This window comes from Paramisgurnus dabryanus, chromosome 1 (genome assembly GCF_030506205.2).
Source record: "Paramisgurnus dabryanus chromosome 1, PD_genome_1.1, whole genome shotgun sequence".
In the NCBI taxonomy this organism is placed as follows: domain Eukaryota; kingdom Metazoa; phylum Chordata; class Actinopteri; order Cypriniformes; family Cobitidae; genus Paramisgurnus; species Paramisgurnus dabryanus.
In genome coordinates, this window is record NC_133337.1 from 21,630,488 (window position 1) to 21,647,407 (window position 16,920).

At 36.1% G+C, this 16,920-nt stretch overlaps 1 protein-coding gene across 2 annotated transcripts in view; it reads left to right on the top strand.

Annotated features, from left to right (window-relative positions):
• The first annotated feature begins 4,315 nt into the window (after window positions 1-4,315).
• The window catches only part of lin7a (lin-7 homolog A (C. elegans)), a 37,357-nt gene continuing 24,752 nt past the window's right edge, over window positions 4,316-16,920 (top strand). For both annotated transcript variants that reach the window (XM_065268553.2, XM_065268554.2), the window contains exons 1-2: window positions 4,316-4,453; window positions 16,028-16,146. In XM_065268553.2, the coding sequence (XP_065124625.1) occupies window positions 4,414-4,453; window positions 16,028-16,146 (159 nt within the window). In that variant the 5' untranslated portion in view covers window positions 4,316-4,413. The remainder of the gene's footprint in view (window positions 4,454-16,027; window positions 16,147-16,920) is intronic.

The window sequence follows — 16,920 nt, forward strand, 5'->3', positions numbered from 1 at the left end:
GTGTTTATTTCAGGCTTTGCATTCTCAATACTCTCACGATGCGTCTTTCCTCTGATCTGCATTCTCCACGCTTGTCACGCAAAGACCACAGCACGTCTTCAAATAGTTTCCGCTTTGTGTTGCCTATTCCAAAACAAAAATAAAACCTTGGAGCCTAATGCTCCAAGCACCAATTTGTCTGACACAAGGACTTTTAAATCAGAGTCTAGCTGTCCGTGTTGCCATAACTCTCTCTCTGCCGGTAATAGCACACCTATTGTATGACTACAGATATATCATTTTTATTTTGTCTGGCCTGTTAGGTTGTCTGCTAGCCTGACGTGGATTCGTGGACATGTGGGTGGATGTCAATGATCTTTCCATAAAGTAAATGCACTCTGCTCACAGTACATTACATAACAGTCTTTCCCGCTCCCTTTCCTCTATTTAATGTCTGATTTGATGAGCGGCAATTTAATTAGTGAAGCTAAAGCTGATGGACTACCACTTAAACAGCATTTTTGGTCTGGATCAGAGCTATTGGTCTGGATCAAAGATGGTGAGAGAACATGATGGGCATGAAATGAATATGAGATGACTGTATGCAGGAACTGATGGCAAACGATTATAGTGCTAACTGTCAAATCACCATAAAGAGTGCAACACGGGACTGTTTAGTTCAGTTTAGTTTGCTCGTATGGATTTGAAAAGAGAGCTGTGAGCATATGAAAATCTTTTATGTTATACATGAATGAGTTACTGTCTCTTCCCATAATGCACTGAAAATAACATATATAATTAAATTATGAAAAAACATTAGGTTTAGAATAAAGCAAAAAGAAAAAACAAACTCAAGTAGGCTGCCCATGATTATCCGTACATCATATTGACCTGCTGTTTGTTTTGTTTTCTCAGAGACATTAAAATAACCAGTGTACTTGCATAGATGTGCATGACACTAAGTTCAGTATCTGTCTTAAATAGAGAAATAACAAAAACAAGGTGATGTTTAAGAAAGCGCAAATGACTGTGGGTGTCTCGCTTCTGCCCGTCTTACAATGTGGAACAATCTGGTTGACATTTTATGGTACTGTATGGCATAATTTGCATGAGAAATCTGTTCTGATTAATGTGTTCATTGTTTTGACACTTTAGAGAAATAAGTCAGTAATAATAAGTCAGGATATATAAATAATATTTTATAATATGAAAATATATACAGTACTGTGCAAAAGTCTTAGGCCACCACCACCACATATCCATCCATTTATTTTTCAATCTATTTTATTAAGATACAAACAGAAAATACAGGAAATATGTACAAAAAAAATAATTTTCATATATATATATATATATATATATATATATATATATATATATGATCACTATAACATTGCAAAAACAACAAATCTACTTCTGGCATGGTGGCCTAATGCTGCGTTCACACCAGCCTCGATAGAGGCGTCAAACGCAAGTGATTTCAATGTTAAGTCAATGTGAAGATGCGTTGATGCACGTCTGGAGGTCTCGTGATGCGAATGAGGCATTTTAGCGCGGCGCGGTAGACGCAATTCCACCTCATTCACGCGTCTGGAATTGAGCGAATTGAGCGTTGCCTCGGCAAACGCGCGAGTTGAACAATTTGTACTTTGGCGGAAAAACGCGCCACATTAACTGGAGCTTGCTCTAGTAGTGACATGATTACAGGAAGAGCGGAGTTGCAGAAGCCCCTCCCATGACGCAAATTTCTGCATGAATGTTTAGATGAGTAGAATTTCACGCGTGGCTTTCACGCGCGAATAAAGTGAGTAAACTCAAACTGTTCAAGCAGCAAACTAGGCACGGCACACGCGAATTTGACACGTCAAACATGGCTGGTGTGAACCCATGGCACAGCAATTGGTAGAGGCGGCAAGCGCGAGTGATTTACATGTTGGGTCAATGCAAAGACGCTAGTAGGCATCCTGCGGCACATTAGGCGTGGTGCGAATGGCGCCGAACGTGCTGCGGGAATGGCCCGGAACACGCGCAAATTGAGCTTTGTGAAACGTTTGAGTTGAAAAATCGGAACTTCTGTGGATTTCTGCGCCGCGTTAACCAATCAGGACCTTGCTGTAGTAGTGACGTGATTACAGGAAGCGAGCAGAGTCTCAGCGGAGTCGCATAAGTCCCTCCCATTACAGCCCAGTCTCACGAAATTTCGTTATATAGTCACGTATTTTTTTGATTCTTTTTTCGTGCTTTTATCACGAAATTTCGTGTTTTTTCGTGATCGTATAGCGAATTCCTGTTTTCGTGTGATTATCACGTATTGGTTACTCAACTGTTTTGTCCTATTTTCTTACCATTGTCGCTTCGGTTTAGGGTGAGATTTACATAAAATTACATCCCTAACCAAACCCAACTCTAACCCCAACGTCAGGCGACATATAAAAAAATAAATCAGAAAAAATAGTATAAACCAATATATAAAGTGACATTCTAATGCAAGCATCTAATGCAAATCTAACCCTAAACCGAAGCGACAATGGTTTAAAAATAGGAAAAAGCAGTTGAGTAACCAATACGTGATAATCACACGAAAACAGGAATTCGTTATATGATCATGAAAAAACACGAAATTTCGTGATAATAGCACGAAAAAAGAATAAAAAAAATACGTGACTATATCACGAAACTTTGTGAGACTGGGTAGCCCATTACGCGATTTTCTGCGTGAATGTCCCGAATGACTAGAATTTCACACGCTAATGAATCGGGTAAACTCAAATGTTCAAGCGTCCAATTACACACGAATAGTGCATTTTTGCCACCTCTACCGCGGCTGATGTGAATGCAACATAAGACTTTTGCACAGTACTGTATTTCTGGTAATAAAAGGCCTTAAAGATTTAATGTGTGTTTTAAGCGGCATCTAGTGGTGGTGGTGGGGGGGGCTTGTGAATTGAAACAACCTTAATTTCGAAACGCAATGAGAAGCTACGGTAGCTGCCACAAGACAAACATGTTGTCATCTTAGACAGCATAGAGGCGAAACGCACTTTGTAAAACAGTTTGTCTGTTAAGGGCTACTGTAGAAGCATTGTGGGGACATCCACATAAGGAGACCCCCGGTGTATGTAGATAAAAACAGCCCATTCTAAGTGTATAAAAACAATACAGTTCATTATGTAAGGTCTTTATACACTACTTATAATATAGTTATGTATTATATTGCATTTTTGTCAAAAGATCCTTCTAAAGGTCCCACATTGCACCTTTAATACAGCCTTTTCTCCTCACCTTCTTGTTTGCTGTCAAAGCTGTGCAGCCATTCAGAAATCAATTTATTCTCATTGGGAAAGCTTCCCATGCACTCTGTAAATCCCACTTTTTTTCCAGCAGAACTGTTTTCCAGAGGCTGCGTCCCATATGGCCATGACAGCGTAATCTCCCTGTGCCCTCTTTCTCCCTAGCATTAAGCTCTATCCACCCATTAGTTACTACCACTGCACATCTGTGCACAGCTGGAGGACTGACGGAGCAATCTATCAATGTTGTCATTTCTAAACAACAAATTTTGGAGCATTGTAAATGTGTTTGTTTATTTATGAATTAATTATTAGTAATACAAAAGCTGTAAAATGTTTACATTTCCTACTTAAAGGCACAATATGTAAGATTTTTGCATTTTTGTAACATTGGGTCAGATCTCTGTTGTAAACATGTACAGCTGTAGTTTATTAAGTCATTTATAAACATATTATTCAGTATACATACATACATACATAAAAAAATTTTTTACATACAAACATACATGTGTGTCTGATTAATTGACTGTAGGACTTATATTCCCAGTTTGACTATAATGTAAATAGTTTATATAGCACACTTTTAATGATTGTTAAAATTTTTAAATAGCCTAAATAATACTACATTTGTTTTAGAAAGAAATTTAAAAATGAACGTTTAAATGCTAAAGCTAATTTTAATTTTGACATTAAATAAACCCTACTGAAAAATTCAAGACCAGCATAGCTGGTTTAAGCTGGTCCTCCAATCCTGGCAAAGCTAGTAGGTCAGCTGCTCTTCCAGCCAGACCAGCTAAGTCCAGCTTGACCAGCTGAAAAAGTGACCAGAGTCACGTCTGATTTACACCAAGTTCGACTAGCCTTTGGATGAAAACTAATAAAGCAGCGTAAAAACTACATTTTAAATGCGAAATAAAGACAATCTACCACTCCAACCGATTTCCCCACGTCCACCGAGCGACCCTATTCAAATTTATCCGCTAAACAAACGGATAGTAAATAACTCCGTACCCCTCCCAACCGCTCCCGTCATCCGCACGGGCTTCCAATCCGCTCTCGCGCGCTCTCTCTCCCGATCCGGTGTGTGCGCTGATGCCGCAGCTCAAGCAGCCCCTCTCTCTCTCCCTGTTATAACACAGCAGTCATGGCGACAATGACAGTCCAAACGCTTACCCTGGAGCGAGGTGAGTACTGGCAAACGCACGCACATTCAGTCCTCGGATAAGAGATGCTGAAGGTAACTTTAGGGTATCGCGTTATTGATTTATCAGATTTTTGCATTACCAGAATAAAACCAGTATATGCTAATTGTGATGTACATGTTTCGATGGATGTTGCTTTTGCGATTTGGCGTTGTGTCCGTCAGGTATGATGATGACGAATTCATCAGCGTGTGAGATATTTGCTGAACGTAAATTTGTTTGTATATGTTAGTAGTCTCTAAATAAACTACTCCAGACACTAACTGGACATGCACTTTACTGCTCTTCAGTCCTAAATATCCATATTATATTCTGACTTGACCAGCATTCAATGGGATTCAGACAATTTATTTATAAAGCTTTTATACTACAATATAAACAGTTTAAAGCTTCTGCAATGACCTGCAGGTTACAATGAAGCTGGAATAATGTACTTTTCCATTGTGTTCCTATAAAGAATAAATGTGTAATCTGAAATCATGAACTGAAGCTTTTTAATCGCGTCGTTGATGTTATCTTGGCAGCAACGTTGTCGTTGCTTAATTTAACGACACGAGTACGTGCCCACGGCTCTCAACTGTCAGAGACTGACTGAGTGCAACAATGTGCTGGCTAACGGGTTGCTAGGTTGTTCTTTTATACCCTTAAATCCACCAATGCTAACTTAAAACTCTATTTATTGTAAAGCTCAAACAGAAGCCGGCTGAAGCTCATGTAGGGTTAAGTAAGCGATGAAGATATTTATAGGGAAATGAGATACCTCTGGCATGTGTGCATATCGCGTTTTGGATACGTGGAAATATATCACTGAGATTTGGAATAAACGACAGTGACAATACTGGGCTATAATTACGCTGCATATTTATAATGTTTTGTTGTACTCATTGGTTTGTTAAATTTGATTTATTTCTTGTTTTGAATGAATATTTCTTATTTTTTGTTTCCCATGTTGTATGGCATGAATTTAAATCATTAAGAAATGTTTACAATGCAAACGCTCCTATAAAGTAGTTCTTTAGACAGCTTTTTATATTGAAATAACACAGAGATGATCACTGCATAGATGTTTACTTTTCTCGATTTTTGTCAGTTACAATACAAAGCTACGTTTACAAATAGTACTAGTAACAGCAAATATGTTTTTAATATTGCTTGAAAAATCGTTGGCAATAAACAATGTTGTTTTAAAATGACTTGTGAAAAAAGGTGAGTCATCTTATTATTAACAGTGACTAATGAAATTATAAAAATACAATCTAATGGGTACTTTTTATGACATTGAAAGGGCTGGACCACCAGGCCATTTGACTTGAAATAATAAACCAGCATGCGCAATGTAGAAAATGTCCACACTACAATGTGGACTTGCTTTAAAAGTGGTAAAAAACTGTAAATGGGTCCTTACTAGTTCTTATTTATGTTGTTTACAAACAAACCTGAAGTAATTGTTTTGCCTAATGGAAGCATATTTAAACTTTATAATATCACAAATCCACAGGCATTTAACATTTTTTCAACAAGACTGTTTTGCTTGAGGCTTCACAGTGATTGTGACAATTTGGGTTTAAGTTAAGTTTATTTGGGTGCAACTATAGTTAACTAGAGGTCATGTCAATGAATTACCATATTAAAATCAATACAACACATTGTCAATTAATGTACAACATTAGGTCAAAGTTCCACAAGACAGGAAATCCATTGGACCTCCAAGGTGATTTTAGTTTAGGATGGAATACTTGTGTTTACATTTATGCATTTGGCAGACACTTTTATTTAACGTATACTTTTTAATAGTTTTATCAGTATGTGTTCCTTGGGAATCAAACGCATGATCTTTTGCACTGCTAACAGATTTGCCATCTAGAAAGAGAGATTTAAAGATTACATAACACAATGTTTCTGCTTTTCTCATGTTAATCTTGAGCACCATATGGTAGTTTTGCATCCTTCATATCTCTCTACCGATAGTTTTTGGAAAAACACAAGATCCTTGAGGCGAACCGCAGGAAGAGCGAGTCATGAGCAACACAGACAAAATATTATCCCACTATCTCTGGATAACTTATGATTCTACATGTTCATGTCGTTTACATTTTATGCAACTATGCACCGATTGCCAACAAAAAATGGACATACCGATTTTTGTTTCAACAGCCTTAGCCGATGACAGATACAGGCTGCCAATTTTCTTGAGCCGATATTTGGAGCCGATACTGCTTTTGCTCACTCAATTCACATCATAAAAATGACACAATAATGATGCCAAATGTTACAAGTCTCAATTTAAACAAGTAACATTTATTGAACTTAAAAAAAACTATATTTAAAAAATAGTAAAAACAGGTGAGGGTGCTATGGAACCATGAACTGCACTTTCCACAAGGACGAGGAACTATCAGCAAAGGATATTGATTTCTAGCACATTACTCCTACAAATATATATATAGGGGTGGTTTTCCGGACAGGAATTATCTTAAACTAGGACTAGAGCTTAGTTTAATTAGGAAATATAACTAGTTTTAATAAACATGTCTTACTAAAAACATTACTTGTGTCCATTTTGAGGCAAAACACAGGGCACTGATGTATTTTAAGATATGTTAAATAGAGATGTTATTAGTTTGGACTTTTCTTACATTTATTTTAGGCTAGGACTAGTCTAATCCCTGTCCGGGAAACCTCCCCATAGAGATGAGAAATAAAACCCCGCTTTGTTCAGCTATGATCAGCTGTTAGGACGAGCTTTCGATGTTGTCATGGAAAGGTTGGTTGTTTTTAAATAATGGCGGAAAAAAAATTGTCGAAAACACTCACAAATATTGGCCCGATATATCGTCCACCCGATATATCGGTCTATTCTCAAGCGCAATACCCAATAGACTGAAAACATAAAGGTAATTATTTAAGATCTTTGCATTCATATTTACCACAATAATATTTCATACTAATGACAATTTATTGTTTATTATTCTATTTAATTTCTATACTTTTGCATGTTGTCCAATTATTCCACGGTATCGTGTAGTCTAACCAGCTGCTATAGAGATAAAAGCTAAAACACCAGACTATCCTGAGATTAAGGTCAGGCAACTATATCTTTCACTGTTTTTATCTGATCAAAACTGTCTGTGTCACCAGTAATTGCATGTTTGGAAACAGAGAGGTTTCAGAAAGACAGGCAGTGGTATCAGTTAGGCATCAAAGGATAAAACCTCCACGAAGTTATTATTTGTACACACTTTTATAGTTCTCCATCTGAGCTATTAGACCGTTGAGGTGCTCTCAGCTCCCTAGGATGCCACAGTCAGACCAATTACTGCTTAACTTGTGTGCGTTGATAAAGTGAGGTCCTCGGATCTAAACAGGACCTCAGAGATAGACGTGTTTTGGATCTGCATAAACTCCCTCTGTTTGTGAAAGGCCTGCTATTCGAGACCATGCATTCTTATGAGCTTGCATGACTCGTAAAGGTGCCCATCTGAATCTAAAGAGTGGCAGATGGCCAACGCTCTCTTAGGCGATTCATTCTGGCATATAAAATGTTGAAGAGAATGCCCTTTTCAATAACATTCTTCTGTTACAAATGTGTAAAACAGTCTTAACAACAATTCTATGCAACCATTATGTGATTATCCCATTATAAGTGGTTAATTCACTGTGTTTTACACACATTATAAGGAACTTTGACTTGTTGATAGAATTTGTTACTTTAAGATTGATACTTGAAAAGTTTATTAATTTTGCAAAGCTTCCAGAATGATGCAATGTTCATGTATGTCACACAGGAGGAAGTGCAGATTTCTGCACGTGTTTCTAGGTTAGAGGTTCAACATCACATGAAGTTGTAATGCACTTTTCCAAATATAAAAATAAATCATTCCAAGCTATAACTATAAGCCGTATTCCTATTTCTTAGTTACAAAAAGAAAGCCTGCATCTTTTTCCATTTATGTATGCCATGTGTATTGTTTAAAATTGATGGTTGTGTTCATCACTGTATAGAATAATTTATTATAGACTTGACATTGAATTGTGGGTTTGCAATATATATGCTATGTTTGCCACAGAGATCGCAGTCCTTGTTATTAAATTCTGTCCAGAAAAGGAAGGCTCAGCAGAGCTGAGAGATATAAATTTTGCTCTGTAGAAAGCTTTTCGCTGCCACAGACAAGCTGACAAACAGCTTTCCAGTGCACTTGATTGTTTTTATCAGTTTCATGTATCAGATAGTGTCTTTCCTATATTTTATCCTTCGCAAAGAGTTTGGGGTGTTCCTTTTAAAAATATTTCAAGCATGTCTCTCTTATCAAAGGTTGATTTCAAGGCAAGCATCATTGTACTATTGTTCCTACGTACGTAGAGTAATAAAACCCTGATCCTAAGTATTGAACTTTGGTCTGTAACACAAACATAAATCATAGTGTAGTTTATTGAGGAGAGTGTGCTTTTATTTTTCTAAACTTATTTTCGATTTTTAGATAAAACATGCAAAGTAATACATTTCTTTGACTTATATTGAAGAATAGACCTGAGTAAGCACCACTATTTGTGACCCAGACTAATGTAATAAACATACTGTTGAAAATATAACCTTGATATCTTGAATATTGACTAAGGTCATGTCAAAGATTTAAATGAAAGTAAAACTCGGATGGCGGTATAAGCAACCTCCTAAACACTTTAACAAAAGACATTCATACACCATAATGAATTTGGTAATAGGGTTTATCAACATTCCAGACTACGAATGGATCATAAATCCCCAGTCCACATCCTGAAAAGAAGAGGAAATGTCCTTCCCTGTCTGTTTGTAGAGGGCAACTTGAGAACTTTGAGATATTACACAAATATTGACAACTTTTTTGGCAGACTTTTGGCATGTTTTGTCAGATAAACTTAAACATAATATCACACTTCAGACCTCAAAGTCTACATTAACCTTGACAGAATAAAGTCTACTGGCATATCTAAGATTGATCCTAGATAAAACTGAATTGGTTATAGCGATTAATAATTATTTTTAGGGGCAAAGTAGTTTCAACCTAAAAGAAGCTTTTGGTCTAAGTTAGTTTCAGTAATATTATATTGGAATTTGGGCTCATGAAAACAAATACTCTATAATAAAAACATTATTTGTTTATTTAAATTACGTCTATTAAGACAACTCTTATTGATTATGTCACAATTTCACAAGCTTATAATTAGAAAATATCTATAGACACTAAAATTATATTCTGTATATATGAAGAGTTTCGTTGCAAAACGAGATAACTTCGTTTTTAACATTTTTGTTTATTATTATGTTATCATGTTATTATTTTGTTTTATGGTGCTACTTAGCTTACTAAATTGATTTTAATTGGAATGCACAACAAAAAAAAACAAGATTTCTGAAAAAAAAAGTTATCTCACAACGAAACTCTTCATATGTGTTTTAAACTTTTTCTTATTTTAAAAACTTTTTTTTTTCAATTCTTCATTAAAAATACAGAGAAACATTGATTTAAACCCATGTGTAGCAAACAAATAAACAAACCCTACATACTGTAATAGCGAGACAGGAAATATCAAAGAACACGCCGGTGTTAAAACTCCAAATAATTAAATTAGTCAAAATCTTCAGTGTTAAACGTACACTGCTGGTGTTTATATGAGTACCACTAGCAGGGTACATTTGAAAGCAGGGTGCACGATTTCGGAAAAACGCTTTGGACAAGGGAATTGTGCAGAGTACCAAAATACACTTGTAGCCAATCAGCAGTAAGGGGCGTGTCTACTAACTGACATCGATGCCTGCACTGTCAAAAATAAAGGTACAAAGCTGTCACTGAGGCAGTACCCTTTAAAAAAGGTCCTAATATGTACCATTTAGGTACAAATATGTATCTTGGAGTATGTACCTTTATGACTTGGAGTATGTATGACTAATATGCACTTTTTGGGTACAGGTGTACCTTTTTGAAAGGGTACTGTCCCAGTGACAACTTTTATATCTTTATTTCTGAGAGTGTGGGTTGCGTATGTGTGGGGCGGGTCTATCAAAAGAAGGTCCAGATTCTATTGGGGTAGAGGCGTGCTTGTTTAAGTGATTTCAAATGTCAACACTGGCTTTCAGAGATCGTGCCTTTAATACTAGTGATTTTGGTGTGTGTTACTTTAATGGCCAAAAAAGTTAGAAATGCATACAAAAAAATCATATATATGCCGTAACCCTGCAATGATGCATAAAAACCTGTTCCATAGCATAATTTTTCCGAATATTTACTCCAGATCGAATATTCGGCTAGTCGTGCACATCCCTTTTCTAAGTGTTGCTGTTGTTAGTAGTCTAAATCCAGAGTATGTTTGTGCAAAAAGAAGGTCATGGTAATCCCATCACTAGCTGTGCTGCTGAAGGCTACAGTGGTTTTAATGGAGAGCCAGGTCACATACACCGAGTGCATTGTGATAGATTACAAGGCTGAATACTCGCTCCCCTTGCTGTTATTGCCCCAGTGTCTTACTCATAGATCCATGTGGGCAGGCAGCCCCTTGTGGGCCGAATATCTGAAGGCGTCAAATTACGCAATTGATCTGGCTTGTTTCTGAGTTGTGGAAAAGACACATATGTGTTCAACTTTTTAACTCTATAGCCAATGCATTTGTAGGTCCTAATGCTACCATAGTAGTCTCTGTGTACCAATCAATAGTGTGTATAGCAGCCAATGAAATGACCCGTTTGTGAACCAGATCCCATGTAGATCAAGCTAGATTTACACAGGGCCTTGAGCTATCACAATGCAAATCTTAAACCACAGGGTTATGCTTTGGAATAGCACTCTGTTCCCCGTTCTTTGCTGAATTATGGCATGTGCAAAATTGTTTTATTTTGGATGAGACCTGTATTAATGAACCGAGTCTACAGTAGGTCATGTTCACAGAAATCCAAAAGAAAACCCAAGGCACCATGGAAAATTTAATCCTATCTGTATAGCGGTACGTGAGGAGGGAGCATGAAATGCTTTTAGAAGCCTTTTTATTGTATAACTTTGTTAATGGATAAGTTTATCTCCAAAATGTTGCCTTGTGCTTTTTCAAAGATGGTCGTTAACTATCTCTGAATGCATTAACCACTCCATTTATTTTTATAAGTAACTTTACCCACCAAATGACATTATGGTAACTGATCTTTGGACAGTTAATAAGACATTAGACATTATTTTTTTCCCTAAGGTTGCAGAATATAAGCTCAATATACTTATGTCTCCCTGCAGTCGATAATTTTATTACTTAAAACTCATCTTTGAGCATCATAATAGCATATGTAAAAGTTTTTCCTGTGACAGTAATTTGGATGTGCTTTAAAACAGCTTGAATTCCCTTATTTAGTTCCCTTTAGTTCCCTTATTTATGAATATGCGAATTAGTCTCAACCTCTACTTAATCACACAGATTGGACCATAGATATGAATATGCGAATTAATACCCGCCTCCAACCTTTTGTACACATAAATATATGCTAATTTCTGTAGTTTCAGATGCATAACCACCAAGTCCTGTTTCACAATACATACACAATGCGAAATGCGCGTTGGCACCACTATTTGTTTTTAGCGCTGATGTTAACAAGTTAGTTAGACTATTACACATTGCACGTCAGTTCAGCATGCGTGAGTTCAAATGTGATGATGTGGTGTGACGTACTGTAGCAAACCAAATCAATTTTTCAAATCACTTGAATGAAATGTCTTTGGAAAACTCAACTATTATGGATAAAATACTCAGCAATGGTGTTGAATGATGTATTTGCACATGGTTGTCTTAAAGCATATTAAAAACACCACATAGACATAAAAACAACAACTTGATTTTCTTCACAGTGGTACTGTAAAAGTGCTGTAAGCAATCGCAGTCGCATTGCCGACTTCTGTTAGACTCAGTCGCTGTATGTTTTAGATTTTATGCATTTGGCCGACACTGTTATCCATAGCGACTTAGAGTGCATTCAAGCTACACATTTGATCAGATTGTGGGATATAACCTAATATCTTGGTGCTGTTAGCGTAATGATCTACCAATTGAGCTACAGGAACACTGTATTACACACCTCCAACCACATGCCCTCTATTTAAAATCCCACATATCATTGTTCATACTGCCAGTGCAGAAATATGTTTTTTTTAAGGTTTGGCTAAATAGTCAATGCAGTTATCATTAATAGTGATGACATGTGAGTGTGAGTAAAAGCAAGAATATTTCCCCTGCAAACACAGCAAACAAAATGCAAACAAATCTGTATAAACAAGTAAATTTATGAGTAAGAATATACATTTTATTGTATTATATTTTAAATATAAAAAAAAATTTAAAATAATGAATTTGGTATTAGTAATAAAAATTATATGAAGGCAAGCAAGGCAAGTTTATTTGTATAGCACATTTCATACACAGAGGTCATTCAAAGTGCTTTACATACAAATGAGAAAACAAAAATCAAAGATACATGAATTTAAAATATCAATTAAAATAAAATAAATGTGATTTTAATAAAAACTGTTTAAATGTGTGAAAAAGAATAAAACAGGAATAAAAGTATAAAACAGTTAAAAATAAGAATAAAAACAAGAGAAATAAAAAATTATTAAAATAGTGCATATATAATATGAACCCAAACCCTTCATATTCCAAGCAAATGCATGACCCCTAACACAGTGTTCTAACTAGACACAATCTTTTCCGTGTTAACCAGAGTTTTTTTCCTATTCGTCATGCTGCAACATTTCTATTTTAGAAACGGTTTCTATTTTCTATGCTCCAAACATGGATAAGAAGAGACTAATTATAGATGTTTAAAAGCAGAAATTAATAACAAATCCATTGAGTTGCAAAAGGAAAGCCATAAAAACAGAGGAATGTGTCTGTGTACATGTGTGTGTGCACTCCTCAGCTACAGTACGAGAGAGCAAAAAAGTCGAAATATGCAAATAGAGCAAAACTGTTCTGGTTGGCTATTTTGTGATTGACTGTGTCGCACTATGCCCCTTTGTCACGTTCGGTATGGACAGACAAATTGACCATTGCTGGAATCATATTGCGTTGCATCTAGCTAGGACACGCTGTGACCCTAAACATCACCACATTCAGGTATTTGTATTTCTCCATTGACCTATAATATTCCAGGACCAATAGACAAGCAGATGTAGGAACAAAGGTATTAGATTAAATATGGCAAGTTTATCTGATCATTTAAATCAAACCCTTAAATCATAGTATATGATATCTGACTTTTTACATGTTTAAGTGCTATAACTGGGTCCCCAGTGCTTCTATCAACCTAGAAAATGTGAAAAAGATCAACCCAGTAACTTAGTTTTGGTAAACCATTCTCTTCAAGCATGTGAAAAAATGTCTCATTTAAATTTGGCCCCTCTTGTGATGTCAGAAGGGGATAATACAGCCCCTTAATCTGCATATTATATTTAATGTTAATATTTAACATGCTATAATAAATAATCTATATTGTATTTTGAGCTAAAACTTCACATACGTACTCTGGGGACACCAAAGTTTATTTGACATCTTAAAAAGTCTTGTGAAATGTCCCCTTTAAAACATGTCTTTCTGAAATGTTCTCCATGTTGAAAATAACTTGGAGTGAAAATAGAATGAGAAATATCATAATAAATAGACAAAATAGGATAATGAGTCAGAAGAAACAATGACTGAAAAACAAAAAGGTAAAAGATCATCTGTGGTCATCTTCTGACATTTAAAAAAAAATAGGAGGGATGGGAGTATGACTAACAGTACATTGGAAATAGTAAATGTCTAAACAGGTTGCCTACGTGATAATTCGCAGTTTTATTTGTCAATTTTTTTTCATTTTTAGGTATATTTTAAGGGCTTTCATGCATTTATTGAGGCATTATATTTGACGTTGAGTAGAGCGTTAAGCTGGCACTATATGTCGGCGCATTAACCATGAGGCTACTGGCACCGACTTATCAGCCAAATTCTATGGCAACATTGCAAATATACGACACAGATGAAGTCATAATGCTTTGAAACAAGCTTAAAAACAAAACTTCAAGATGGTAGTCAAAGTGATATAAATATTAATGTTTTTATCAAAGTGACTTACTGTACAGTCGCTTACCAAGTATACATTTTATTTGTATCCGTGCTTCCTTAAGCTACATTCTGAGTGTAGGATATTGTACCAGAGCTTACAGGAAGCATTTTTTCTATATTTTACATGGTCTGCTGCACAATTCAGATATTTATTTTATATATGAGCCATGTTTCACAAAGAATACACCACCATAAAACCACTTTCCTGCTGTTTCAATCGGTTTCTTGCGTCTTACTCAGCCAAGTCATCAATTTTTGCAATTTGAGAGGTCGGAAATCAGCTTGGGGCCAGTTTTTTTATTACCCGTGTTAAATGTTTCAGCTAGAGCAGCGGTCATCAATTTTAACTGACGTTTGATGGCAACAAGAGTGATCAATGTTATAGAAACATTTCACGGACAGCTCTGCGCTGTAGCCAAGTGGGACGTCCCAGGACACAGCTTTGTTTATATCTAGCTGTCAGACCGTTAATCAAATCATATCTGCTTTTCCAACAGAAGAGTTTGAATCTGGATGCATCATTTCTTTCAGGGGAGTACAGAAATTCAGTGCAATGTGACAAAATAACGAGAAAAAAAACATTTGCATTTGAAGATGCAAGCAAAAGGTTGCAGCCCTCTTCTTGATTTGTCATAGTGACCTGAGATTTTGCTGAGATTCTTTCCTCTGTTGTTTTCCCATGAGCCTTCAGGCTGTAATACAGTAGCTTTGGTGTCTGCTTCCCCTGTCTCATAGGGTTTGGTTTTATTCGTTTCTGTCAAGGTATGGCCCATTTTGCTCTTCTGTCCATGTATGAGCATCAGTGTTCTATTGTTAAATATGAAAAGGTCTACGACACTGTCTGGTTGTTAAACAGGGTTTAGTAGTATCTTACTCATTTTTCACACTGAACATTTGCACATTACGTGTAAGAGGTGTCATTTTTCACAAAGATGTACGAGCACAATTAGCCACATGTTTGCTTTTGCATACAAAAAAAGTGGTAGAGAAATGTGACCAGAACTTCAGCTATTTATAATGGGATCCTCAGTAAGAGGAATGTGTAAAACTACATCTAGACTAGACTATGTACTTTTGTCTAAGTGGTAAAATAATAAAGTATTTACAGACGCTGAATTCTGTGTCAGACTTAAGAGTATCTCTATGTTCATCATCTTCATCGGTTTTATAACTGTGTCATTTTTAACATGTCACAACTGACCCCAATGAAGGTCTCTGAGCTGAATGGAGAGGGACCGGCTGTGGATTGTTTTTTTTGCTCCATGTAAAAAAAGCTTTGATTGGTTTCGCCAGTCTTTCTGCCCTTCAGCGAGTCTATTTCTGTTATCCTGCCAATCGATTCGCTGCAGCTCCAAAACCTTTTCCTGCCCTTTGCTGCTAACGTAACCATTCAATCACTGGATCTCTCATTTATCCCAACACATCTGTGCTTCCTTTGTCTCCCAGATGTTGCCAGGGCGATTGAGTTGCTGGAAAAATTACAGGAGTCAGGTGACGTCCCAGGTCACAAGCTGCAGTCCCTGAAGAAGGTCCTACAGAGCGAGTTTTGCACAGCCATAAGAGAGGTGGGTCACATGATTTATAACCAGCCTTGATGTTTTCTCTGTAAGACAGCCCGGTGTTGGATTTGACTAAGAAATGTTTTTTCAAAAAATTAACACTGTGATTATTTACTATCATGTCAGTTTAAAGCCGTTTGATTTTAATCTTCATTGGAACCCTTAAAAAATGTTGTACTTACAGCTCTACACAATGAAAGCAGAAGGGAAAAAGTGCCATAAAACAGTTATTAATCATATTCTAGTTTTTACTAGAGCTGTACAATAACTAATATGTGAATAACAGAATGAAATTAGTCATTTATGGAAAATCTTGATTGTCTTTATGGCAAATTCAGCAGATTTCAGTGTGAAAAAGCATGTTAGAAATTTAAGAATGTGGACAAAAAGCAAAAAAAAAAAAAAGAATAACATCTATCATATGGTTTTTAATGGAAAAAGGCACACATTGTATGACCTACTGTTATGGTACAGTACTTTCAATGCTTTTTATAGATTACCATATTAAGGTACTGCATATTTTTATTTGATAAAGGGCATAGACATTTTGGTAAGTGCCTTTGTGATCCTTAAAAGTAATAATTCATTCAGATAATAAAAAAAACCTAGAATAAGAAGAAAAAATATTTTTTTTCTGTATGTTTTGACATTTATTTATTCAGATTTGTGTCTTTCTGTTTGGAACGGAAAACTAAAGTACAGGGAGACTTTTTGCTGCTAGAATTAACACATTAGGGTAAGAAAGTTTTCAGATTGAAAATATATATGACCGTGTCTGTA